The sequence below is a fragment of the Ceratotherium simum genome, chromosome 30 (assembly GCF_057802395.1).
Source record: "Ceratotherium simum simum isolate JZ-2026a chromosome 30, ASM5780239v1, whole genome shotgun sequence".
Taxonomy (NCBI): Eukaryota; Metazoa; Chordata; class Mammalia; order Perissodactyla; family Rhinocerotidae; genus Ceratotherium; species Ceratotherium simum.
Genome location: NC_141929.1, coordinates 1,942,962 through 1,970,075, shown reverse-complemented (window position 1 = coordinate 1,970,075; position 27,114 = coordinate 1,942,962). Strand labels below are relative to the sequence as shown.

At 57.7% G+C, this 27,114-nt stretch overlaps 2 protein-coding genes and 1 long non-coding RNA gene across 3 annotated transcripts; 1 reads left to right on the top strand and 2 right to left on the bottom strand.

The window, feature by feature from the left end:
- Window positions 1–62: 62 nt before the first annotated feature.
- CYBA (cytochrome b-245 alpha chain) lies at window positions 63–9,737 on the bottom strand. The gene is made up of 6 exons (XM_004437032.3): window positions 9,593–9,737; window positions 4,111–4,180; window positions 3,443–3,517; window positions 3,094–3,177; window positions 2,446–2,527; window positions 63–352 (listed from the first exon to the last, which is right to left on the bottom strand). Exons 1-6 carry the CDS (start codon window positions 9,648–9,650, stop codon window positions 134–136), a joined length of 588 nt encoding a protein of 195 aa, XP_004437089.1. The 5' UTR covers window positions 9,651–9,737; the 3' UTR covers window positions 63–133.
- Window positions 9,738–9,826: 89 nt separating this feature from the next.
- Window positions 9,827–19,353, bottom strand: MVD (mevalonate diphosphate decarboxylase). The gene is made up of 10 exons (XM_004437124.3): window positions 19,244–19,353; window positions 17,033–17,103; window positions 16,460–16,574; window positions 16,020–16,166; window positions 14,807–15,006; window positions 14,380–14,454; window positions 13,913–14,131; window positions 13,383–13,498; window positions 12,321–12,429; window positions 9,827–11,664 (listed from the first exon to the last, which is right to left on the bottom strand). The coding sequence occupies exons 1-10, from the start codon at window positions 19,311–19,313 to the stop codon at window positions 11,584–11,586; spliced, it is 1,203 nt and encodes a 400-aa protein (XP_004437181.1). The 5' UTR covers window positions 19,314–19,353; the 3' UTR covers window positions 9,827–11,583.
- A 353-nt stretch (window positions 19,354–19,706) lies between these two features.
- On the top strand, window positions 19,707–23,996 carry LOC147913076 (uncharacterized). The gene is made up of 3 exons (XR_015549109.1): window positions 19,707–19,816; window positions 21,169–21,257; window positions 23,355–23,996. It is a non-coding gene; the product is annotated as an uncharacterized LOC147913076 (long non-coding RNA).
- Window positions 23,997–27,114: the final 3,118 nt, after the last annotated feature.

Sequence of the window (27,114 nt, the reverse complement as noted above, 5' to 3'; positions counted from 1 at the left end):
GCCCCTCAGGGTCTGGGGGAACCTCCCCTCACTGCCCATCAGCCCACAGGAAGAGCCACATGCAGCTTTCATTTCTTTATTGTGGGGCCGCTGGGGAAGCGGCTAGAGGCTTGAGGCTCTGGTCACACAAGGGTCAAACGACCTCATCGGTCACTGGGATGGGGTTTTCCTGGGGGCCGCCGGGGACACTTGCTGCAGCCGCTGCCGCCTCCTCCTCACTGGGCTTCTTGCGGGCCTCAGCAGGGGGGCGGGGTGGGGGGTTGCTGGGCGGCTGCTTGATGGTGGCCCCGACCTGCGGACGCTCTTTGGGTTTGGGCTCGATGGGAGTCCACTGCTCGCCACGGATGGCGGCCTGCAGGACACGGAGGGGCTGGGTGAGGGGGCCTCCGAGGAGCCACCTCCACTCCCACCCCAACCCTGCACCCCCCACCCCCACCAGGGAACAGGGCGGGACCCAAGTCTGAATCCCCTAAGACGTGAAGAGACTGCGGCTCAGAGAGGTTACGTGACTTGGTTGAGGCCACACAGCCAGGACCTGGCTCTGCCTGACCCCAAATTCGAGCTATTTCACCATGCCAGGAGTGGCCCCACAAGGGGGAAGGGGGCGTGGAATCGCTGGGCTGTGCACCACTTCCAGGGACACATTCCACCACCAGGCCTCCGCCGGAGACTACCAGCCAGGAGCAGGACAGGGAGGCCAGGTCTGGGTGTCCATCACGCTGAGTCAGGCAAGCTGGGCTGCTCGCAGGGTGGAGAGGCCCAGGAGGGCAGCCAGGGAGGGCAGGGGCCCCTTTCAGCCCTGGTGGGTGGTGCCCACTCACCCTGGACCCACCCTGGCCTGGAGCCTCCTCCGGGGCACCCAGGCATGTTGAGGGGTGAAGAGTGTGCAGCCTGGGGAACTTACTAAAATGCAGGCTCCTGGGCCCTACATCCCTGCGACACGCTGAGTGGACCTGGGAATGTGTATTTTTAATTTCATATCCCATAATATTTGATAGATTAAAAAATATGTGATATCATATAATTTATGAAGCATAAGAATAAAATGAACATCTCTGATCCCACCTCCTAACTTAAAAACTAGAACATTTTATCCTGAAAAGTAAAACTATAAAGTTGATAGAAGAGAATGCAGGAAAACAGTGTGTGGGCGGGAAAGACATTTTTAAAAGCACAAACGATGAAGCAAATAAACAAATGGATAAACGTCTGTCCCCGCTCAGTGAGGATGCCCCGGGCGGAGAGAGCAGACCCTCAATGGAGACGGGGAGAGCATTTAGAGTGTGTAAACTGAGGAGGGATCATGATTAAAATACAGGGAGATTCCTGCAACTTAAGGAGAAAAAGACAAACCCTAAGAGAAAAATGCGCCAAGGCCGAGACCAGGCATCTCAGAAGAGGGCGTTCGGACGGTGAGGCCCGTGAGGAGGTGCCCAACGCCGTCCTCAGAGAGGGTCAAGTACCCCATGGGCTCTGTCAGCCTCACGGCGCTGAGAGAGGGCAAGAACCGCGGTGGGGGGGCCGGGAATCGCGGCCCGGGGGAGGGGCGTGTCTAGGCAGGGAGCCTGCCGCCACCACTCAGGAATGCAGGGGCTGACCCCGGACCCCGCAATTCCGCTCTGGTTTAACCCAAGGAATTCTCACTCGGGTTGTCGAGGGCGCGGCCACGTGTGGCAGCGGGAGCTGCGAGGATGCGGGCGGCCCTGGGAGGGTGCAGAGGCTGGACGTGGGGATGTGCGTGCACCCGAGGCCAGAGAAGCAGCAGGCCAGAGAGACGAGCGACAGCAGGGAGTCCTGCGGGTGAGACCAAGACGCCAGCAGCCCTGGTCCCTACATTTAGCGCATGCACAAAACTGCTGCGTGTTTCCTAAGAACAGGTACGAAAGAAAAGAGGAACATCAAACACCAGGGAACAGTGCGAGCGTGTAGCCCAAAGCTGTGCCTGGCGGAGCGTCCCCACACCCGACTAGAGACTGCGTCATGTGCATCCTGACAGGGGCCCTCCACGTGCATCTCAGCTCCAGCAAACCTGCCCCAGGCAGTTTGGGAAAACGTCCACATGGCGTCTGCCCTGTTAACGAGCCTCTCGGAGGTGCTCCTGACTGCATGCCAAATTGGAGCAAGGGTGGTTTAGGTGAGAAAAGTCTGGTAAATGGAGCACAGTCCAGGCTGGGCCTTGGCTGGCTGTGTGACCGTGGGCTAGCCACGTCACCTCTCTGAGCTTCTGCCTCTTCCTCTGTGAAGTGGGGCCCCACCACCCACCGGGCAGGGCTGTCATGCAGATTAAAGGAAAAATCAGGAAACAGCCAGCGCACGTTAGATGTGCACCATCCCCACGACGTGAGCAGGGACACAGGCTCCTGGCCTTGGCTCGGCCTGCAGAGCCAGCTTCAGGGACCGAGGTATCAAGCACCAGTGGGGCTGACCGCAGAGGACACCACTCACCAGCAGATAGATGCCGCTCGCAATGGCCAAGCAGGCTGTCCCCAGGATGGTGGCAAGCAGGAAGCCTGCAGGGACTGACAGCCTGGGGAGGGGGTGGGGGGATGGAAGACTCAGAAGGGCAGTCTGCAGCCCCAGGCCTTGGTCAGAGGCCACAGGATCTCAGGACAAAACAGACCGTAAGTGTGCTGTCCCAGGACCCCGGACAGGGGGGACACCCAGCCTGCCACAGGTCGGGCTTCCCAGTTTGGGTCCCTCGAGCTGTCCTCTGTCTTGACTTGTGCCTCAACAATGCTGCAGACACTGGCTCTCGGCCCCTAGCCCCACACTGGGAGGAAGCCCGAGCAGCTGGAGCAGCTGGAGCGTCACACGGTGTCCCGGCCTTCCCAGTAGGAACCACCAGACAGGGGCGCCAGCCAGCCAACCAGCGCCGCGCCGGGGAGCCCCGCCAACCCGAGCCCTGACCCCTGATTTAAGCTGCTGAGGTCTGGGATGAATTGTTACGTGGCGAGAGATGACGGATGCAAGGTTGGGGAAGCTCTGGCAGAGCCCAGACCTGGGTTTTTGTTTGGACAAACACCTGGGCTCTCCTGTCCAGGCAGCCAGGCCAGGGCCTCCCTGGCCCCCCGAGGGGCAGCAGGGGTCACTCACCCAAGGTGCAAGAAGGCCCGGACGTAGTAATTCCTGGTGAGGGGCCCGAACACCTTCACCACTTTCGTCATGTGCTTCTGTCCACTAAGCAGAGGGAGGGAGGGGACAGGCCGTGTCCTACTCAGGATCCCCACCACCTGCCCCACCCCAGGGCATCCCAGCTTCCTTCCTCCCAGGGACCACGAGGCCACAGTGGCTGGGCAGCCACCAGCCTCGGTTTGCCCAGGACAAATGGGTTGGTGCTGGAGCCTCGGAGGGACTGAACCAGGCTCCTGCAGTGCTACTGGCCAAGCCTCCCAGCCCCTGGGACAAACCCCAGAGCAGCAGGGGCCGGAGCGGGGAGACTCACCATCTCTCCATGGTGGATCCCTTTCTCCTCTTCCCCCGGGGGTACTCCAGCAGGCAGACGAACACACCTGCCACACTGAAGCCACAGTTAAGGAACAGCTCAGCTCAGCCTGAGGGCCACAGTGAGCCCCTTGCTGATAAGAAAACAGAGAGGCGCAGCCGCCGCCTGGGGCTCACACAGCCGGGAAACAGCAGGTGGCCACTTCACTGCCTGTCCTGCGCCCTCCCTCCCCCCATGCCTGCCTTGGCTTCCAGAGGGCCTGTAACGGTTGGGCGGGCAGAGCCAGGAGGGGACAGAGGGTTCCAGCCCACTCCTGGACAGGCCCAGCCGGCTGGGGAGGGTGGCTGATAGAAGGGGGTGCAGAGGGGGTCCCGAGCATCCCGAGGCCTCAGTGTCAGACCTCAGGGCCGCTGACACCTCCTGCCCCTTCGCCAGGACGCAGGCCGGGTGGGTCTGCCTCTGACCGCCACGCGGTATCGACAGGTGGCTCCCCTGCCTTGAGCCTTGGCTTCCAAAGCTGCAGCTGAGCCCACCCCGCCCTCTCGCCGCTGCTGAGTCCAAAGGGCCCAGGGACATAAGCAGCTCTCTGCACACTGTGAAGTGCTGTGCCCCAGGGCCCACTGGCACTGCCCGCCCAGCCCACCCTGGGGTCCACACTGGGAGGATACATGGAGTAGGCACCAAAGTACCACTGGGTGAACTGGGCAGCAGTGGCCACGATGCCTCCTGTGATGAGGACTGTGGGCAGAGGAGAAGCGGGTTAGTAGGAGCCCCACCCTCGGAGGGGCATGCCCAGCCCGTCCCTGCAGGGCTGGGGTCTGCAGGGGGTCTGGCCACCTCCCCTTGTGCTCCCCCCTCCCACAGCTGGGCCACCCATCCACCACAGAGATGCCCTCCAGTCCCTCAACACGTGTGCCCAGGACAGGGACCCAGGCGGTGCAGACCCCGGCAGACAGTGGGGGATGCCATCCCCGGACAGCGGCCGTGAGCCGGGGCAGGCGCTGCAGGAGCAGCGGGCAGGAGGTGGGTCCTGGACTCCACCTGGACACTCGCGCGCGCTCTCGTCGTTTTGAGTTTTTGCTTGATGCATTTACAGACCACGCTGTTGACTGCTGATTTTGTGTCTGCTCCTGGATGGTCTCTCCTCCCCGCAGGGGGTCCCCGTTTGTCCCCACTCACGTTTGTCTGATACTGATAACCCCACAGCCTCCTTTGGGTCGGTATTTGTCAGCCGGTCCGTCCTTTATTTTCAGCTCTGTGGTCCTGCTTTCTGCGGGCCTGCTGTAAGCCGCATGGACCTGGATCTGTTCTCCCCAGTAATTTTCTTTTGCAATTTTTGTTGTGGTAAATATACATAACATAAAATTTTCCATTTTAGCCATTTTAAAGTGTCCAGTTCAGTGGCGTTAAGTACATTCACATTGTTGTGCAACCATCACCACGATCCATCCCCAGACCTTCCAATGATTTATTGAGGTGTAATCATTACATACAGTAAAATGCACAGGCATGAGCTTGGCGACTCTTACAGGTGGGTTCCCCCATGGACCTCCACCCAAATCAAGATTCCCATCATCCCAGAAAGTTCTTTCATGCCCTGTCCAGGCCACACCTGGAACCTGACATCTGGCTTCTCTTGCTCAACAGAAGGTTGTCAAGGTCGTTCACGCAGTTTTTGTGGATTGCTATCTCCTGTTTTTTCTTACCGAAGAGATTTCTATTATATGAATCGACCACGTTTATTTATCCATTCTTCTGTCTTTGAGACATTTCAGTGGCTTCTAGTTTTTGACTATTATGAATAAGCTGCGATAGCTAAATTTTTTATATTTTAATCAATCTGATAGTAAATTTAACATATTTTATTGACAGTGATTGCAGACAGTTTGAACTTATTTCATTATCTTGTTTTCTCTTTAACAGTGTCTTTGTTGCTTCTCCTGCCTTCTGCTGACCTGATCAAACTTTTTTAATTTTAAAATTCCCCTTCTTGAACCGCATGTGGACTTTAGAATGTGTAACTTCATTCTCACCCCATTATTAATTATTTATAGTCAATACTTGTTCATCGGTGTCTTTACTCGTGTCCCAGGCTTTTCTTCTGGATTCAGTTTTCCTCTTGCTGAAGCACATCCTGCAGTAGCCCTTTCAGTGAGAGTCGTGAGTAGCAACTCTCTGGATACCTGAAAATGCCCTCATTCTGGAATGACAATTTATCTGGGTATTGAATTCATGTTTTTCTCTCAGCACCTAAGATATTATCCCACCATTTTCTGGTTTCTATTACTGATGATGAGAAGTCTGAAGTCAGTCTGATACTAATCTATTGTTTTCTCCAGTAAGTTTTAAGATTTTATTTAACGGTCTGTAATTTCATTACAATGTGTCCAAGAAGGGTTTGTTTTCCTTTATTCTGTAAAGGACTTCGTTTTCTGCTTCAACGTGAGATTTCTTCATTTCTGGAAAATGCTCACCCATTATCCTTCTGTATTGCTCCCTTCATTCTGTTGATTCTGCCCCCTGGAACCTACATGGTGTCTGCGTTGGGTCTCCTCGTACTGTCATACATGGCTCAACGTCTAGTCCCTACTTCCCACCTCTTCGTCTCTTTGAGCTGTGTTCCGTGAGGTCTCCTCAGACCCGTCTTCCACTTCCCTAATTCTCTCTCCATCTCTGTATAGTGTTCAATTCATCCAGTAACCTTTAATGACTTATCTTTTTTATTTGTAGACATTCTATATTAGCTCACTTTTTGCACTGTCCTATTCTTGCTGTATAATTTTCTATTCCTTTATTCCCCTGAATGGCTTTATTTTTTTAATTTATTTATTTTTTTTGTGAGGAAGATCGGCCCTGAGCTAACATCTGCTGATCCTCCTCTTTTTTGCTGAGGAAGACTGGCCGTGGGCTAACATCCATGCCCATCTTCCTCCACTTTATATGGGACACCACCACAGCATGGCTTTGCCAAGCGGTGCGTTGGTGCACTCCCGGGATCCGAACTGGCGAACCCCGGGCCGCCACAGCAGAGCGCATGCACTTAACCACTTGCGCCACCGGGCTCGCCCCTGAACGGCTTTAAACACACCCATATGCTTAAACGCGTACCCACGTTCTCATGTCTCTTCCAAATAGCACTAGTAGTGCTGGCTCTAGGGAGGGATGTTCTCCTGTTGACAGTGTCTGCCGACTCTCCCTCAGAGAGTTTGCTTCCTCAAGTGGTGGGACGCTTGTGAGCTGTGCCCAGCAGGGTCTGTCTTGTGTCTCGTGTGCCCTGGTTGAGGAAATGCCCCAATAGACGACTTCACCTTTGCCTCTGCTGGGGGCCTATGGGCTTCTCCAGTCCTGAACCCAGTGGATTTGGATTTCTTGGTCCCAGGGTAGAGAACAGTCAGCCTCACCCCGTGCACAGCAGTTTCTCGGGTTTTGTCTTGTTTGTGACCTTATTCTTCCAGGCCCCGGCAGCAGATAGCAAGCTTCCTTGGAGGGGTGGCTTTCTAGCTCTTTCTTACACAGGCAGCCCCTCCTGGCTCCGGCTTCAGCACGCAGCTCACACAGCCCTTTCCCACACAGGAAAGCCTGAGCCCGGGGGTCCACTTCCCCAGGCCCCTTCCTTCCGCCCCAGCGCAGCACCTTGACCCGCAGTCTGCGTCTGCTGCCAGCAGGTTTCCCATTCTTGGGGTTGAGCTCAGCAGCGTATTAACTCTGGGTTTGCTGGTCAGCACTTCTGTGAGCTGCAAGAGATGAGGGCGGCCTCCTCATGTGTTCAGGCAGCACACGGTCCACTCGTCCCGGGGTGTAACCTCCCCGTCCTGAGCTTCAGGCTCGCTGCCTCCCGTGAGCAAGAGGGGGCTGAGACACCACTGGCTCACCAGGGAGGCATGAGGACGCTACCTACTGCGTGCAGGGGTTCCTGGGAGCGCTGGGATGCTGCAGGGACAAGACAGACACGCCTCAGCTCTCACGGGGCTTACAGTCTCGTGCGGGGACAGAAATAAATATCAGGTAGTGATGACCTGGAACAAGGGATGTGACAGAAATGTCCGGGGCTACCACAGGCTGGGTGCTCTGGAACAATTTCTCCGAGCCAAGTCTTCATCTGACCCAAGAAATGGAGGAGCCAGCCACGGACGCGCCAGAGGCCATTCCTGCAGAGGCCCTGCAGTGTGCTAGGGAGACCCAAGGACACACAGGAGGGGAAGGGAGGGCACTGAGAGGGAGCAGGGGCAGAGCGGTCAGAATTGGGCTTTTATTCTTCGCGATGGGAAGCAGCCGGAGGGTTTTTGGCAGGAGGTGACATGATCTGATTAGATGGGATTTTCTACCATAAAAAAGAAGCCTGTTGGAGGCGACTGTTGGGAGGGCCTGGCCAGTCCTGAGCAGGCCAGGTGGCTGCAGTTGATCCTGAGTCAGGAAGAGAAGTCAGCACAAGGAGGAATTCAGAGCAGGAAGGGTCCAGGAGACCGCCCGACACATCGCCCCATCTGATGGTGGAGGAAACTAAGCCATAGCTGGTAACTTCCCTAGGTCTTGACCTCACTGTCTGTAAAGTGGACAGGAGCTCAGACATTAGCTAAGGCAGGGCAGAGAAAGCCTGCACATGTGGGGCGTGCAATGGATGGGGCCACGGGACAGTCACTATCTGCGCCCGCGGGCGATAGAACGCAGGCCGCCCAGCTCTCAGGGAGCTGCCCTCCGTTGCCCTCTACTTCCTGGGGGGTGGGGAGCTGTGGGAGGAAGGGAGGCTGGTCTGCAGCAGTCTAAGACCTCACAGCCCTCAACAAGCAGAGGGACAGCCTGGGACAGCTCTGGGGAGAAGCAACGGGAACTACCTGACCCACTGATTTCTCAGCCACTCTAGAAGCAGAAACAGGGGTGACCTGCCTGGACACACAGAACAGACCACTGGGCCCCGTGCTCCAAAGCTGCCCATCCCAAAATGTGATCTGACAGTGGGGGTGCTGGGGAGCCTTCATCTCCCTCTGCTCCTTTCCCTCCCAGAGCTTCACCTCCGCTCATCCATGCCCAGATGGCAAGGGGGCCTTGAGGTGGGTCCCAGGTAAACGGTGGTGGCTGGGACCCTCTTCCTCATCACATTCTCACACTCTTCCCAGCCACTCCCACTGGGCATAGGTCATTCCTGGGAGGGGCAGGTACCCAGAGGTAAGGGGGGCAGAGCCTCTGAGCAGCTTCCTCTTGCCTCAGAACCTGCCCCCTCTTGAGCGGTTCCTGCTTCCAATTGCAAATTGGGGAGCAGACCCCACTGCTCCCTAACCAGAGCTCCTGAACACAAGGCGGCCAGGGTGGAGGGGCCCTGCCATCCTTCCCCAGAAGCAGTCTCCTGGAATTGAGCTGGGAGGGGCTTCTTCTGGGTGGGTTCCAAGAGCCTTGTGAAATCCTAGATGTCCTTCCGTGCAGACTTGGGCTGGGCCCCAGAGGGAGAGTGGTCACCACCCCAGGAGCTGAGTCCCTCGCCAGAGGGCAGGAGGAGCCCACTGTGCAACCTAGGACCCCGGAGGTGGAGCCCCTGGCGACCTCCTGGCTGAAGCCCCTACTCCAGTGCAGGAGGGGCCGTGGGGCAGGTTGTCCCATGGGGTTTTCCCAACTCTGAGGGGTGGTGACTCCCCGGAAACCACCGGGCTGAAACTTCCTCTTCCACTCCTGCGCGGGGGTGGGGGAGTGAAGAGGGGACATCTAGGGGCCAGGGGATGGGACGGGGGGAATGGGAGTGGGGTGGGGTGCTGCACGGGTCTGCAGGGGCTGGAGGGTCTCTGAACCCCCTCTGCAGTCTGAGGTCTCTGACTGCCCCGCCAGGCTCCAGCCCGCCCCGCCCCGGGCCCGCCCCACAGCTGCAGGTCCCTGGCTGGAATCTCAAGCCCCCACCCCAGGCTTCAGCTCCCACTTCCTCGCCCGCAGCCCGGGGTCTCTGACCTCTCAGGAGCCTAGCTCCCCGCACCCCATCTCTAGCCCGCCCCTTTCCTCGGCCTGCAGTCTGGAGTCTCCTGGACTCCCACTTCCCAGCCCGCAACCCGCTGACTCCCGATGCCCACGACTCCAGCCTGCACTGCCGGGGCCGCAGCCCGGGTTCTCGGGCCCCCCGGTGCCCAGGCTCAGCCCCCGCCCCAAGCGCGGGATCCCGGGTGCACTCACTCAGGCCGGACGCCAGTGCCTGCTCGTTGGCCCACATGGCCCACTCGATCTGCCCCATGGCGGCGGCGGCGGCTCAGCTCGGACTCCGCGGCCGCGCTCCCACCTGGCCTCTCGCCCCTCCGCCCCTCCGCCGCGTCCCGGCCCGAGTTCCGGCCCCGCCCCGTCCCCGGCCGTTCGCCCCGCCCCCAGCCCCCAGGAGACAGACTGGCTGGGCCGGTGGGATCCGACGTCTCGGGGTGCTGACGCAGGAGACTTGCTCCCCGAGAGCCCGGCCCGGGAGCTCGGGATGAGGCCCAGCCCCACTGGGCCGGCTTCCTCGGCGGGTTCTGCGTGCCGGGTCCAGCCTCCGAGGCCCAGGCCTCCCCGCTCACTTCCTCCTTCCAGCACCTCCTCGGGCGCCCCGCAGGGAGGCCACCATTTGATGCTCACTTTGTGCCAGGCGCCTACCCTGCCAGCTCTGCCCTCTGCCGTTAATCGGGGCTTCCTAAGCATCTCCGGGGGCTTGTGACAAGGGTGGTTCCTGGTGGGCTGTGCCACAAGGGGAGCAGCCTGTCTCAGGAGGCAGTCACCCCCACAACGCTGAGCTCTCTCTGGAGCTTGCAGACCAAGGGTCCCGCAGGTGTCTATGGGGCGTCACCCAGAAAAGGTATGAGCAGGTCGGGCTCCCAAAAGGGTTTACAAAGGTCCAGAGCCTTCACCATGTCCACTGTGGTCTCCCCACCAGGGAGCAGGGCCTCAGACAGGAGACCCCTGAGCCTGGGCAGCCCCTCCCTCTCTGGAGATCAGCGACTAAGGACGGTGGCAGGTCCAGTCCCCACTTTCTCCTCTGGCAGACTACAGGCAACCCTCTGCTCACAGGACTAACAGGGAGGGGACAGCACGTGAGAAGCTTCTGGGGAAATCCTCAACGCAGGAGTGCTGGGTCCCATCCCTTTATCATGTCCCTCCTCCGCCTGCCGCATTCAGGGTCACAGACCAGAACCCGATCCAGGCAGCAGCCTCACCCGCCCTGAGGCATCCGACCCTCAGGGGAGTGGGGAGAGGCGGGTGGGAGGGCAGGTGCCTAGCTCCTCCTCCACCACCCGCCCGCGCAGATCTTTAGGAAGTGGGCGGGGTGAATGGCTGGGTAACTGAAGGGGAGCTCAAGAGGCAGAAAACAGCAGGAGGGGAGGCGCTGCCCAGGCCCTCCCTGGTCCTCTGGGTGAGTGCTGCCCACTGCCCGGCACAGGCCCTCAGAGCAGGGACCCCGGAACACTGCGCAGGAACCAAGCGGAAGCACCAGCAGGAAGTCACCCACGCTGGCTTTATTCCCAGTGGCCGGCCACAGGGGCTCCCAGGGGATGCTGGAACCTTGGTGCTGCTCTCCCACCTCCCGCCCGAGGCACACTACAGGCCTTCTTATAGAGAAACGTTCCATCCACACCTTGTGGCCCAAGCTCAAGGTCCGGCCCCCAGCCTGGCAGAGGAGCCCTGGCGGCCATCATGCTGGAACCACTTGGTGGAGGTTTCTGGAGGCCTGTGGAGGCTGCTCCCTGCACAGTGACCTGTCCTCCAGCTCCGAGGACGGACGCCTGACTCCCCGTCAGCGCCAATGATCGAGCTGCTGTTCCGGGGCAGTGGGAGCAGCCCAGAGCGCGGGGCCAGAGACCCCTTCCCCAGGATGCTGCCCTGGCAGCTCCACTCCCAGCTGGCTTGGTCCTCAGGTGTTGAGCTGCTCCCAGCTCCCCTCCCAGCTCTCATCTTGGCAAAGGGCTGGGTGAAGGCTGGGAAGGGTGAGGCACAGGGGGCAGGGCTGCTCCTCACCACCTGGACAACTGCAGGTGGCCAGTCCACTGCCCCAACTCAACCACAGCACATTGCCCGGCTCGGAGCCGGGCGGCCACCCACAAGTCCCAACAAGCACAGCCTGGTCGGCTGCCACACCCGGTTCCCCAGTCCCAGCGAAGCGTCCCCTTCCCAAGCAGCAGCCGGGGCTCCCGTCGAGGAGGCAGTCAAACAGCTGGCTTCGGCAGGCCATCGGGACCCAGGAGGTGAGCGTGAGGGTCATCCAGGATTTGAGGCCCAGGCCCTACCTGGGGTGTACAGGAATCAATGTCAGGTCAGGGGGACAGGGAGGGACAGAATGTACCCCCCACCTGCTAGGTAAGTGAGGTCAGAAGCTAACATCTGCGTAGGGACACCCAGGCCTTGTCCCAGCTCCTTCGCGCAGAGCCACGTGGTCTCCCCACTGCGAGTGCCCGGTCAGTCGGCCCCCGTCACCCAGACTCAGGGTGGACAGTGAGTCCCAGGGCGGAGGTGAGACCACAGCCTGGGTGCAAAGGTCATGGAACCTGGAATAGGGCGGATCCGAGTGAAATCCTGGCTCAGCACTCTGAGCAGGAATCCTGATCCGCTCCCGGGGCGGCGGGGGGGGGGGGGGGGGGCCCCAAGGGTCCCCAGGATCCCCAGCACCTGCCTATCCCAAGTCTCCACCATCCCAGTCCTGCTCTCCACCCTCAGCACTGCCCCTCGCAGGGTGTCCTTCAATGTCCACTTTGAAGGTGAGCGAGAGACTGGACGAAACAAACCGCAATGGGCCACATGCTCTGAGGACCGACGGGGCCGTCACTGCTGCTCCTCTGCTGTTAGCAAGCCGGCTTCCCGCCGAGGCAGGGCGTGAAGGGAGCCTTTCGCCCGGTGGACGCCCCTGCCCACTGTGCTGGGCCGAGGGCCAGGTACCAGGCCTCACCTGAGTGGCTATGATGTATTTGACGCCTCCCGGGGTGGGGTCCATGCCCAGTGCAGCTTTAAGCTCGTCTGAGAGCGGGGCAGGCCTCACGGGCAGCCCTTTCAGAAACCTGAAAAGGAAGGCAGGCCGTACAGGGATCCATCCACAGGGGGGTCTCAGAACAGGCAGGTCCACACAGGAAGCACAGAAGTGGCTGTTGGGCGCTGGGGGTGGGTTGTGACTGCCAATGGGCATGGGGTTTCTTTTGGGGTGATGAAAAGTTCTGGAACTAGAGGGAAGTGCTGGTTGCATGACACTGACTGTACTTAACACCACTGGTCTGTACGCTTCAAAGCGGTCAAGATGGTAATTGTATGTTATGTGTATTTTACCACAAAAAAACCTAAGCAGGGATGACCGAGGGCCTGCCTGGGGTCACGTGAGGGGACAGTTTCAGAAAACCTCTGCAGGGTTTCGGTGTCCTTTCATTCCTAGCCCATGGCTACTGCTACGCCCAGCGGGGCAGCTCTGCTTAGGGAGATGCTTCAGTGTAGGCGTGGGTCTGTCCCCGTGTCCCTCAGGACAGCGAGGATCTGCAAACCACCCCTCGGGGGACAGGGCAGTGAGATCAGAGGCCCCTTGGCCTCTGGGACTGTCCCACAGGGGGGAGGCTAGAATTCCAGCCCCCGCCCCCCAGATGTCAGTGCTGCCTCAGTGATGGTGACAGACAAGACGAGCCCACACACTTCCAGCAGGCCCAGCAGGGAGGTGTCCCCAGCTGAGAACAGAGAACGTGAGAACAGCGGGGTGGAGGGAACCCAAATGCCATTGTCACAGCGGGGCCACGGGCGCATCCACACAGGAGTTGTGATGCTGCACTGGGGAGTGTGCATGTGATCACGGGGCTGGGACATGATGGAGATGCATCCACAATCACAGCTAGGCACACTTGGTGACACGCTGCCTGTGGTCCCCGGGGGATCAACGCCTGTTGTGGGATTCCCTGTTCAGCACCCCGATCTCAGCAGAAGACCCCGCTCCTCCCTCCACGGCCTCCCAAATGGGGGGACCCACAGGACTCACTTGTCTCCATTGGACTCGGGGGGGAAGCTGTGCCTCAATGCAGCCACAAACTCGGCCACGGTGTTGTCCAGGGTGAAGATCACGGCGTTGGGGCCCGCATCGAATGTGTACGCCACCTGGAAGCCAGGTGGTCACCGTGACAGTCTGCATGGTGGCTGTGCCCGGCTCAGCCCCTCTCATCTGCCTCGGAGACCCCGGCCTCCCACTGCAGGGCTGGGGCCCAGACCAGCTCCCAAGCGCCCGCGGGGCCAGGCTGAGTGGGGCGGTGGGGTGAGCGAGGGGCTTCCCACACCGGTGCCCCGGAGCGTGGGCTGCAATCCCTCAGGGGGTCATGCAACCAAAACAAAACAGGCAAGATGGAATCCATGGATGCCCTGTGTGCAGCAGCGACCAGCAGGCTCTGCGAGGCTGTCACAGACACCTCATGCTGCCTCACGACGTGGTTTTACTGCAGCTCGAAGCCTCAGGAGCCCCTGCGGGTTTCCCAGTGGGTGCGGGTCAGTGCCAGCCCCAACCTGTACCACCCTTGCCTTGGTCTGCCCGTGGTGGGCATTGAAGCGATGCACCAGGTGGATGATGCGCCTGGAGGTGTCGCTGAGGTAAGAGATGGGCGGGAAGGTGTCCAGGCAGGTGGCGTGGAACTGGTTGCTGTCCTTCATGGTCAGCTGGCCGAAGCCCTGGAAGTCCCGCTCCTTGATGCAGCGGGTCATCTCTGCCATGCGTGCCGGCACCACGGCCTTGGCCCGGAACTGCAAGGCACAGCGCTTTCCGTGAGGAGCTGGCGGCTCCGCAGCAGAGTGTCAGGAGCTCGGGTTCTGGGTCAGAGCCCCAGCTCGGCAGCTCAGGCCTCAATCCCACCCCACGTCAGCATCCAGTGTCCACAGGGGCTCAGCAGAGCGGATGAGCCTTAGCTTCGAAGGACGTAACAGAGCCTGGCGTGTCGCGACGTACAGGACGTGCCCTGGGGGCTGCCTGTCCACCCTGGTGCCAGCCTTACCCTGAGCAGGGGGCTGGTCTCCACACTGGTCTGCATGCCCACCGTGCTGCCCATCAGCTTCTTCTCGGCACTCACCTGCGAGGTGGAGACAGGCTGGACCACGCCCTGAGGCCCCCAGCCCTAAACACCCAACCACCCACCCGTCCCATCCCATCCTGTCCTGTCCCGCCCCTCCCCTCAGCTGGTGGGGAAGTGCGGTGGGAGCCAGGTCTCCTGACCAGTGGCCTTCTGACCGTGGCAGAGACAATGGAGCTCTGGGAATGGCCGCGTCCAGGTCAGCAGCCCTTGCTGCATGGGAGTCATTCCTAACGCTCGATGAGAGGCACGTTCCTAGCACCCCAAGCCCGCGAGCCAGGGAACGCCATCCCTCCTCCCGCTCCCAGCACGGCCTGTGAGGACCCCTGGCTGCACGGCCAGTCTCACTCACCACAAGGATGAGGACTCGGAGTTCGGGCCAGTGCAACTCGGGGGCCACCTGTCGGGCGACGCTGTCCTTCCCGTCAGCCCGCTCCCCCATCTGCCACTCCACAAAGCCGCCGTGCAAGCTCCGGCAGGCACTGCCCGAGCCTCGACGAGCCACCTCCGAGAGGTCACTCTCGACCCCATAGACTCGGGCCAGGGCGTATGCTGCAGGCAAAGGAGGGGGGCTCAGGTGGGCGGGGGTGCCGGCGCAGGCTGAGCTTGTGCCGCACGAGGATGCTCCCACAGGAAATGAGAAATTCTGAGACGGCGGAGCTTCGGCCACCAGCTCCCATGGTTAGCATTCACTGGCTCACCCGCCCAGCCACCCACCCACCCACCTAGCATTCTCAGAGGTGCTCTGGACACACAAAGACCACCCGAGCCTGCAGGGCTGCCACAGATGGAACCACCCTTGGGGGCCTGAGGACTGAGCAGCGAGGGGCCAGAGACAGCTTCTCTAAGGAAAGACACCAAGTTGGGCTCTCAGGGTGCCATCTGGGGCAGGGACCTAGGCATAAGGGCCTGAGGAACGTGCCCACTCAGGGCACCGGCAGGGCGGGGCGTGAGGGAGCAGCCCTGGGCCTGGTCAAGGGTGGGATGCCAGGATGGAGCTGGGGGTCCACGAGGCAAGCTCTCTGCCCCCCGAAACTGAGGCCCTTCCTGGCCTGGTTCGCCCACCCCCTAGTCACCAAGGGTGGTTCAGGCATGGGCACATGAGCCAAGCTGGGCCACTGGTCTCAGTGGCTATGAGGACGGTGTGAGCCTGCCGCTGTGGTGACCGGCTTTGCCCTCAGGCTGGAGGCCCTGCTGGAAAGTAAGCCAGCGCAGAGGAGAGCAGAGCTGGGATTTAGACAGAGAGAGATGGATTCCTAACGGGGCTGTCAGAGAGCCCGGAGCCAGCTGCACCTGAAGCCAGCTGCACTCCTTGGAATTCTGTTACATAAGTCAAAAAATCATTCCTACTTTAAGCTTAAGCTGGTTTGAGGTGGGTTTCTGTCACATACAACCTAGAGGGTCCTATACATGGAGCCCCCAGAAGATTTTAACCTTCAGAAATGTGAGGTGACCGAGGCCTCAGCCTTGTGTGGCAGGGGCTCCCTGAAGGCTGCAAGAGCATGAGGCACCACCTGCTGCGGCACAGCACTCTGGGGGCCCGGGGTCTCCCTGTGGGCACCCACCTAGGCAGGCATAGCCCGCCGCCGAGGAGGCCAGGCCTGCGGCCGTGGGGAAGTTGTTCACCGACGCGACGTGGACCTTGTAGCTGACGCTGAGGGGCAGCGGGTCCTCATCACCACTGCTCCTCCGCTTCCGGGCCAGGCGGCGGACTGCAGGGCGGGGAGACGGTCACCGGGCAGAGCCGACACTCCCTGCCCCTGGCACCTCACCTGCTGCGGGTCAGGAAGGGCAGGGGCCCCACTGAGCCCTCCTTCTCGGGGAAGGCCCAGACCCCAGCCCCAAACCGGGCCCGTGCTGACAGGCACTGCCCTGTCCCCGGGGCTCAGGGAGCCAGGTAGGGGCAAGGAGGCGACAGCACCTTCTGTGCCTAGAGCGAGGAAGGGACGAGGGGACGGAGCGGGCTTGGCCTGGCCCTGCCATCCCTCAGGGGACCCCCACTCACTCTCCCTCAGGCAGGCCTGCAGGCGCGGCTGCCCCACGTCTTCCTCCTGGCCATTTAGCCAAATCCGGTCCTCGGCGAAGTCCTTGCTGATGGCGGCCGTCGTGGTGGTTTTTAACTGAGAAAGAAAATGCGGGGCAACTTCAGGGCGGGTGCCAGCCAAGCCCCCCGTTCTGCTGTGGAGGCCTTTCCACCACGGCCCTTCACGGGCGCCCACTCAGGAGAGCAGGGAGGAGGAGGCCGAGGTGTCTGGGGCCGGGCAGTAGGGAAGGCCGGCAGACACATGGCAGGCTGGGCCCCAGGCTGGCTCACTACACAGAGTGTGGCCCACGCTTCCATCTCCCACAGCAGAGCCACAGGGCTAGGCTCGGAGAATGAGGGGACACGGACCTCCAGAGGAGACCCGGGGGCACGAGTGCGTGTGTGTGCATGTGCGGTGAGCCTTCCTAACAGGGGGGATGGAATGGACACCATTCATTGGCTGGGGATATATTGCTACCAATTGTTAAAAAAAGTTTAAGAGAAGTTTAATCAATATTTATTTCGGTGTTTATTGCCAGTCCAGTCCATACTAACCTGGTCCTGGTGCAAAGTGACACTCAGAGAGGAGTTGATGGGCAGGATCAGCTCCTCATCTCGCTTTCCCCCTGGAACAGACAACCCAAGGCAAAGGCAATCAGTTTCTGGGCCCTGCAAACCAGTGTACTATTGCCCCTGCCCACCAATGCCCCACCCCTCCCCACCTACATTCCGCAGTCACCCCTACTCCCATCCCACAGCTCCCCCATCCATCTGGACCCTGTTCTCTCACTGCACAATCTAAGTCCTCTTCCTGCTGTGCCCCAGCCTTCAGGCAGCCCTCCTGGATTGCTCCCTACTTCACTGAGCTCCAGGTCCCAGAGCTGAGCTGGAGGCCAGTCCATCTCCCTGCTTCATTGATTCTGCTTCACCTTCTTTCACTCATTCAACGAATCACCTTGGAGGGCCTACCAGGCACTGGGTGCTCTTATTGTAAGGCCTTTGCCTTCTCCTCCCCAACAGGAAGGACCCCAGTGACTGAAAACTCCTCAAATCTCCCTGCCCGTACTCCCTGGAATTACTCAGAATCACCCACTTCTGCTGAGCTCTTCCACTCCTGGCAGATCACAATAAACACAGTAAACCTTCCTGAAAGTCCAAAATTTCAAAACTCTTTATTAAGCACACACAATGTGCTGCACTTTTGTGTGGGATCTCTGGGGATGGCAAACAGCAAGAGGAGATAATAAAGACTAGTATCTGGCAGGTAATCTATGAGAGCCCAGAAAGAAACCCACATACATAGACCCAGCTGGTTTTTGACAGAACTGCAAAAGCAATTCAATGGAGGAGGGACAGCCTTCTCAGCAAACACTGCTGGAATAAGTGAACATCCATAGGCCAAAAAATGAACCTGGACCCAAGTCTCAGACCTTATACAAAAAATAACTCAAAATGGATCACAGATTTACATTTAAAAAGTAAAACTATAAAACTTTTAGAAAAAAACATAGGAGAAAATCTTCAGGATGTAGGGCTGGCAGAGAGGTCTCAGACTGGACACCAGAAGCATGATCCACAAATGGAAAAACACCGGACTTCACCAAAATTTTAAAAACTTTGGCTCTTTCAAAGATCCTGTTAGGAGGATGAAAAGACAAGCTACAGACTGGGAGAAAACATTCACAATCCACATATCCCACAAAGGATCAATACCTAAAATACACAATGAACTCTCAATATTTAATGGTAAAAAGCACACAACCCATTAGAACACGGACCAATGAGATGGAGAGGACACACAGATGGCAAATAAGCCCTGAGAAGGTGCCCAACCCCACTGGCCAGCAGAAAACGCAAACAAAAACCACAATGAGGGCCGGCCCCCTGGCTTAGCGGTTAAGTGCGCGCGCTCCGCTGCTGGCGGCCCGGGTTTGGATCCCGGCCGTGCACCGACGCACCGCTTCTCTGGCCATGCTGAGGCCACATCCCACATACAGCAACTAGAAGGCTGTGCAACTATGACATACAACTATCTACTGGGGCTTTGGGGAAAAAAATAAATAAATAAATAAAATCATTAAAAAACAAAAACCACAATGAGATAGCACCACACACCTATCAAAATGGCTGAAATAAAAACCAGAGACAACACCAAATGCTGAACACCCAGATCCCATTCATGCTGTTGGTGGGAATGTAAATGGTACAGCCACTCGGGAAAACAGCTTAACAGTTGCTTTAAAAAGACTAAAGGTGCAACTATCCTAGACCCAGCCGTTGCACTCCTGGGCATTTATCCTAGAAGAACGAAAACTTAGGGTCACACACAAACCCATACACAAAAGTTTATAGCAGCTTTATTCATAATAGTGCAAAAGTGGAAACAACCAGCTGCCTTTCAAAGGGTGTGTGGCTAAGCGAACTGTGGCCGTCCACACCAGGGAACAGCACTCAGCGCTGAAGTTGAGGAGTAAGAATGCCTGCAACCACCTGGACGAATCTCCAGAAGTTATGAGTGAAAAGAGCCAGTCCTCAAAGGCTGCATCCTGAATGAACCCATTTACGGACCATTCTGGAGCAGGCCGAGGTGAGCAAGACCCTCAGGGATGGACGTCCTGCGGCAGACCGTGTCCACCGAGTGCCCCGACCCCGCGGGGGTGGACGTCCCGTCGGGACCGTGTCCACCGAGTGTCCTGGCCCCCCGGGGGTGGACGTCCGTCCTATGTCAGACCGTGACCACCGAGTGTCCCGGACCCGCGCACTCACAGTACTTGATGACAGCGATGTTCACCGGCGCGGTGCAAGTCACGGCCACAATCGGCTTCTCCGACGCCATGGCCAAACAACACAGCGCCCTCCACCTGCTGCCGCCAACTGGCCAGACCCGCGCCCCCGCCGCCCTGCGATTGGCCCGCGCGGCCACAGCTGTTCGCGCGCCGTCCAACCAGCGGCGGGTTCGGCTCACGCTCCACCTCTCAGCCAATCAGCGAGATCGAACGATGGGCTGCCGACGTTGAGCCCGCCTCCGCTGGCCGGCGAACACGTGTCGGCTCTGCGCAGGCGCGGGGATCTAGCCTGACAAGGAGTCCGTGCAGGCTCTAGCTCTGCGCAGGCGCGAGGCCGCCCCAGCAGCGGGGGCTGGCCCAGGCGCCGAGACTGCGCAGGTGCCGGGTCTGCGCATGCGCATGGCGGCGCCTTCCCGTGATCGAGGCCGGACCGGGCTGAGAGGCGTGTTCCTGGCGGGCGGAAGTGTCATGTGCTCGGCACCCTGCGGGGTGGTCCTGGGCTGAGGGAGGCGGCGGGCCGTCTACCCCGGCGGGGATGACTGGGCCCTGCGAGGTCCGACACTCCTAGCTGCTCCGGTTGGGAGACTCGGGGTGACCGCGCGCAGTGCTGGCGGGGCTGAAGGGCAGGCGGCTCCTAGCGCGCCAGGACGTGGCCTCCGGGGGTCTCCCCGTGCCCCGCAGACTGAGGGTCCCCCTGACTGGCCCCCCAGAATCTCCTAGCCTGCGCCCCGCCTCCCACGGGCCCCAAGGACTCCCCACCCCACTGGCTGACCAGTGCTGCTGAGTGGGGGTGGGGGTGCTGCTAAGAGATGAGCTGCTTCAGAGATAGGTGCTTTCAAAGCCCCCCCCCCCTTTTTTGTGTGTGAGGAAGATCAGCCCTGAGCTAACATCCATGCCAATCCTCCTCTTTTTGCTGAGGAAGACCGGCTCTGAGCTAACATCTATTGCCAATCCTCCTCCTTTTTTTTCTCCCCAAAGCCCCAGTAGACAGTTCTATGTCATAGTTGCGCATCCTTCTAGTTGCTGCATGTGGGAGGCAGCCTCAGCACTGCAGGAGAAGCAGTGCCTCTGTGCGCGCCTGGGATCCGAACCTGGGCTGCCAGTAGCTGAGCTGGCGCACCTAACTGCTAAGCCACGGGGCTGGCCCCAGCCCACTCCCCTTTTTAAGCTCCATATAAGCAAGGACTCTTTTTTCATGGTTGCAATGGAGTGCCACGTTTATATTTACCTTGGGTTTTTTTATTGCGGTAAAATAGATGTCACGTTTACTATTTTAACCATTTTAATGTACGGTTGTCTGGCATTGAGTACATTCCCATTGTTGTGCAACCGTCACCACCATCCATCTCCAGAACTTTTCGTTATCCTAAACTGAAACTCCATACCTATTAAGCAATTACTCCCAATTTCCCCTTTCCGTTTATAAAAATTTATTTTTAGCTTTAAAATGGTTCCGATTTCAGTCAAGATAGAGTATGCAATATGGCCAGTCCCACCCTGGCCTCAGCCACCCAGTCTGTTCCCAGAAGTATCATTGTTATCCATTCTTTGTGTATCTTTCCATCAACATTTTATGCATAATACAAGCAAATAGCTTTTTTCCCACCCTGCTTTTTCCTCTTACGAGTTTCTTGGAGAACATCCTAATTTAGTACAAAAGAGCTCTCTGGTTTTGTCGTCTAGAGGTACCATAATTTGTCCAACTCATCATCAAAAAATGAACCCCCAGCCTCCACCACTTGCTTTGAGAACTCCGACTAGTTCTCTAAAGTTCTAGGTGGATCTGCCCCTTCTGGCTCCTTGACGGCCGTGCTTCCTCTGTGGTCTGAGAAGCACTGCACCTGTTCCGAGCCTTGCTGTTCTCACACCCAGTTACATCTCTAAGGATCACTACTCTCTTTACAGGATGAATTCAATGTTTTGGGGATCCAGGGCCAACTTGGCTAGGACCAAGCATTTGCAGCTGCAGAGCACCTGCCAGCATCCTGGGAAAGGTGAGCAGGAGAGGGGAGCGGGGTTAGCGGCGGAAATGGAAACATCAACGTTTAAAGGGTGTGCGTGTTCCAGACTGGTAGGAAACAGAGCTCGGTCCACGCTTCGTGTGAGCACCGGTGTGAGGTCACCCTGGCCTTCCTACTTTCGAGCTTTCAAAATTATCCTTCCGTTCTCTCCCTTTTCTGGGAGAAGCTGTAGAGCCTTCTAATAATCCCAGAACGGCAGGTCCTAAAGCCTCTGAGTCTCTTCTGAACTCTGCTGAAGTTGTGTACACTCCTCTCTGTTCATTCACAAGTCTTTGTTGGGGTCCCCTCCAGCACGGCACAGCATCAGGGGAGGCAGGGAAGGCAGCATCAAACTCTGCCCTCAGGACGCTGACAACCGTGTTGTGGAGATAGGACGGCTCCTGAAAAGTGAACAACAGCACAGCAGAGACAGTGGCTGGAGAGGCCACAAGTGACGGCAGGGCGTCACGGGAAGACACTGTGAATGCTGAGGTCCCACAGACTCGGAGACAGGTCTGGCTTTCAGTCTGGAGAACGACACGGTTGTAACTGTGTCTCAAAAACAGATGTAATTGGTGACGTGGATGAACTGCAGCAAGGACCGTCTGCAGGCAGGGAGACCCCTAAAAGGTTATCTCGGTGGTCCATGACAGCCATCATCCCTTGCGACACAGACCATGGCGGTCTGTGATGGAAGATCTGGACCAGCAGTGGAGGGGGCAACAAAAGGTGTCTGAGGCCTCGAGGAGTGTGATGGGAGGAAGCACAAGACATGTCAAGGGCCTAGGGGTAGAGCCAGAGGGAAAAAGATGGGTAAAAGATCATGGCAGTTTCCACTTATAACAGTTCTGGGAGATGCCGACCAATCTGCAGCAACAGGAAGCAGACCACTGGTTATGGGGTGGGCCTAGGGGGCAGGGGCAGATAGAGTGGTGGGGCATGAGGAAACTTGCAGGGTGGATACGTCTGTCACGTTGATTGGGGTGGTGGCTTCACAGGTGCGCAGAGGTATCAGCGCTCATCCAGCTGTACACTTAACACGTGTGCACTTACTTTTGGGCCAGTGACACCTCAGTAAAGCTGTTCTGACTGCTGGGATTTTATGTCTGAACTTCAAGGGGTGTGGTGATGAATTGGGGGCTCAGAGCCATGGCTGGCTTTAGGTTTATTGACTTGAACGGGCTCCCCTGTTGTCTGAGGGTTAGGGACATGCTCGTTGTGTTAGAGCCATGGACGTCGTCTTTGCTGAACTGCTCATCTAAAAATGTTTGCCCTTCAGTTTTGCAACCAAAATACACTCTTTAAATCAGGCATAAATGTGTTGAAAGTGGCGTTTTGAACTTAGGCACCAGTGACAATAAAGGCAGCGAAAGATGAAGCCCCCGAGTGGGGAAGTGGAGATGAGCTTGGAGGAGGGAGGGTGTGTCACTGACAGAACGTTGAGTGTTGAGGCTCCCCTCCATCATCTAATTATTCATGTCTTCATTAATCCATCCTTGAGTGCCGGACCAGTGACATCATTTACAGGGCCCAGTGCAAACTGAAAATGTGGGCCCCTTGTTCTTCTTTGAAGAATTTCAAGATGACAACAGCAGAGCATTCATCCAAGCACAGGGCCCTCCTGCGAGGTCGTCGCACTGATGAGGAGACTCAGAAGAGATCGTTCCTGCCAGGACCTCGGCCTGAGGCCTGGCCTTGTCTGTCTGCATGGTCCCTACTCCTCCCTTTTGAGGGACATTTTTTCAGTTCTCCAGAAGCAGTTCGTGCCACTTTTGTTGTAGGCAGGTAGTAAGTCAGACATGAGCAGGGGAAGGGATAAAAGCTGACAAGTCAACAGAAAAGAAGCCTCCTCTGAGGGCCACCTAACACCCAACACAACACCCACAACGTCCTGTTTTGCAGCTAGACACGTAGCTAGTTATGAGGGGAACCCACAAATCCTGACACCTATCCTAGTAGTGAGGGACTAAAATCCCCCGCAGCAGAGCTGGTGCACAAAGAGCCCCCACGTGCCCTGCCCTGCCCTGCCCTCACCCTCATTATACTAAAATCATCATAAATTTACATTGCGGTTTTGACCCCCCCTTGCAGAGGATGGATGCCATGACAGCTCTGATCGAGACCATCTAAGGGGAAAAACTCCCCCTCCCGACGTGAGGGAAGAGGCAACAAGCCAATTGGACAACCCTCTGTAATCCCCTTCATAGCCTATATAACCCACAGATTACTCAAACCTCAGGGACAGTTGCTCACCTTGGGCCTGCCCGCTCCCTCTCTCCAAGTGTCTTTTGCTTTGTGAGTAAACTCCTGCTTGAAACTTTCTTGCTTGTGTTCTTTCACAAATTCCTTTGCAACGCCAAAAAAGAACCTGGAAAATCCAGCCAGCCACCGGGTAACACTTCTAGATTCCACTTGCAGCTACCCATGTCTGCCTGCTGGAGGAGGAGAGACCCGTGTTTGAGACCCCGCTCTGCTGCTGGCGGGATGGCCGCCGCAGGTCCCCGGCCTCTGCGCACTCCCGCTTCCTTCCAGCCCTTTGTTTTGGGAGCCTGCTGGCAGGTGACATTGCTGGCGGGGAGCAAGTGTTGATGGTTCCCCTTTTCTCTCCATCAGCAGAGACGGAACAGTAGAAGAGAGGATGTCTAGGTTTTTAATCCCTTCCTTGTTTATGCTTCAGGATTAGTTTCGGGGATGCATGATGGGTGTAGGGTGAGGAATTGATGCTCCAGTCAGAGCCACCAGGAAGCCTCTGCAAGGAGGCAGGGGTGATGGTGGCCACCACCTGGAGAGCTGTCACCCTGAGAGGCACTGCTGAGGAAGAGGAGGGATGAGAGAATTCCCAATCTGCTCCAGGGAGTCAAGCCACAGGCTGTTCTAAAAGTGGGAGGGATCAAGGACCCCACTCATCCTCTGAAGGAGCTGCTGTCTCAAGCAGGGAAGGGGCACGAAAAGGATTCTCGAGTAGCGGGAGGCTGCCAGGATCAAATCCTGATCCCAGCACATTGTAGCCGAGAGACTCTGGGCAGGTCAGTTCCCCTCCCATGCCTGCGCCGTCCACCCCTGAAATGGGCAAGAGCGGCACCAACCTCAGAGGGTGAAATGGACTGAGTCCTGGGAAGGGTGCTAGGGGCGCTGGCGCCTGGGAGGGCCGTGTGAGTGTTGTGTTTTTAAATAAGATTTAGTAGTTTTGAAAGGAAGCTCTTAGGGGTTGAATTGTGTTCTCTGAAAATTTGTGTGTTGAAGCCATAACCCCCAGGACCTCAGAATGTGACTGTATTTGGAGATGGGGCCTTTAAGGAGATGATTAAGTTAAATGAGGGCACTAGGGTGGCCCTAACCCCATAGGACTGGTGTCCTTATAAGAAGAGGAGATCAGGACACAGACATGCACAGAGGGGACTGTGTGAGGACACTGGGAGAAGACTGTGTCTACACGCCAAGGGGAGAGGCCTCAGGAGAAACCCACCTGCCGACACCTTGGTCTCAGACATCCAGCCTCCAGGACAGGAGACAATAACTGTCTGTGGTTTAAGCCGCCCGGGTTCTGGTGCTCTGTTACCGCCGCCCCAGCAAACTGGTACAGAAGTCATGATATACTGTGTTCCGCAGATACCCGGGAATCCCGGCACAGGGCAGGCGTGCTGGTGCATATTTAACTGTGGACAGTAACGGGGGCCTCCTCTCGCGCCTGCCCCTGCTGGCATTCCTCGAGTCTTCAGAGGTCCTCCCAGCCACATCACCCAGAATCTTGTGCTGGTCTACCTTGAAAGGTTTATGGTTCCAACAGAAATGGCTTTTGTCTTGTTGTAAACCAGCAAAACAGAACTGCGTCAGAGTGCCAAGGACTGAGTATTAATTGAGCGCTTCCTGTGTGCCGGGTGCTGTGATCCCATTGGTCCTGCAGCCTGGCTGTTCACGGTGCCATCCACCTGGCTCAGGAGAGTCCTCTCCAGATCTACCTTTGGACCCCTTGGTCTTGCTGAGACCCCTGACCTCCCCTCTCTTCTCTCCTCTTTGCCTTTCCTGTCGTGTTTCTCAGAGCCGGGTCAGCTCTGTAAGATTCTGAGCACTCCCTGCTGTTCTCAGACTTCCTCCAGCCCTGTTTCCCTTCTGCTCATCACACCTGCTCTCCCCTCACAAGGGTGGGAAAGAACCTGGCTTCCTGCGTTGGAATTCCAGAGCTACAGAGTATTTCCTTCTGGGTCCCAGGCAGCTCCCCTTCCCGCTCATCCTCCTGGCCACGCTCTGACCATCGCCCCGTTACCCTGCCCCAGTATCTGCCATCCTGATCTGGAACCCTATTTCTCATTTCCAAGTGAAAGGAAAGCTCAGAATTTCTTACTAAGCAGTGAAATAGTTTAGCGGCTAAGGTTACAGACTCTGGATTTAAATCCCAGCTCTGCCACTGACCCGCTGTGTGACATTAGACCTGCTGCGTAAGCTCTCTGTGCCTCAGTTTCCTCCCTCACAGGAGATGAAGCCCTCGAAGGGTCATGTCAGTGTCATGCCCACGTTGATCACAGTCGGCGTTGGTTATTACTTGTCCCAAAAGCAGCTCTCGGATGAGTGCAGTTGCCTTTCAGGAGAAACAGAATGTTCATGTGGGTAAATTGGTGAGTAAATAACACAGCTGCCTCTAGCCCTTCCCGTCTTCCAAATCGAGGGCTCTGAACAGGCCATCGCTACAGTGCGCATGTGGCTGGGAGGCCTCGCCAGGTGGGCGGGCCACTGGCATCGCTGCTCCGCACTCACCTTGGTGTCTGCGTGAGCCACTGACTTGGCAAGTATTTCCTTCATCAAGGGGCTGCGCCAGCCCGCTCACCCGCTTTCAAACGCGCACGCGCATTGTCCTGTGCCACAGCCCGCCTGGATAAATGGATCCGGGGCTGGATTCACGCGGCCTGGATAAACGCAGGATGCTCCTAGCCTGGGCTTCTTGGGGCTGAACACCGTCATTAAGTTTGTGCTAAAGAGAGCAGATCTGGGGCTGGCCCAGTGGTGCAAGCAGTTAATTTCGCCGGCTCCGCTTCGGTGGCCCGGGGTTCACAGGTTCGGATTCCGGGCACGCACCGACGTACCACTTGTCAAGCCATGCTGTGGCGGCATCCCATATAAAGTAGAGGAAGATGGGCATGGATGTCAGCCCAGGGCCAAGTCTTCCTCAGCAAAAAGAGGAGGATTGGCATCGGATGTTAGCTCAGGGCTGATCCTCCTCACACACACACACACACACACACACACACACAAAATACAGATCAGATCACTTTCCAAGGATGGGAAAATCCACGATTCTGAGATTAGCCCCCAAAATGGAGTAAAGAGAGAAAAAAGGAAAAGGCTGGTTTAGGCTGAGCCTGGCCCTGCTCCATGTATTCCTTCAGCCCTTGGCGTCTGTCAAGTGGCTGTCCCAGATCAGATAGGGGGTAGGCACGTCAATGCAGAGGTTGCTCTGATACAGTGGGGTTCGTGGGAGAAGGTGGCCTCGCACACGATGCCAAGGACTGTGGGCTTGAACTTGAGGCTGCAGGGGGCTGTCAGAGGTGAGAGCAGGGGTTGTGGGCGAGTTGTGCAGATGCACTGGGGTACAGGGTGCAGGGCAAACCAAAGATGGAAATGAGGGGGCTAGAAGGATTCTTAGTTGTCCGGCTGAACTTGTGGGAGCCTGAACTGAGGCGATGGCCTGAGGATGGAGATGAAGGGACTGGTCTGAGAAAGACTCTGGAGGTGGAATTGATTTTAACGTGGGGTCCAGAATGTGGGAGCCCCTTGTGGTGTGTGTCGGGGCCATCCTCGCTGACTCAGCGGGGCTGTCTTTGCAGATGTGATGAAGTCACGTGGTCTCGGGGACTCC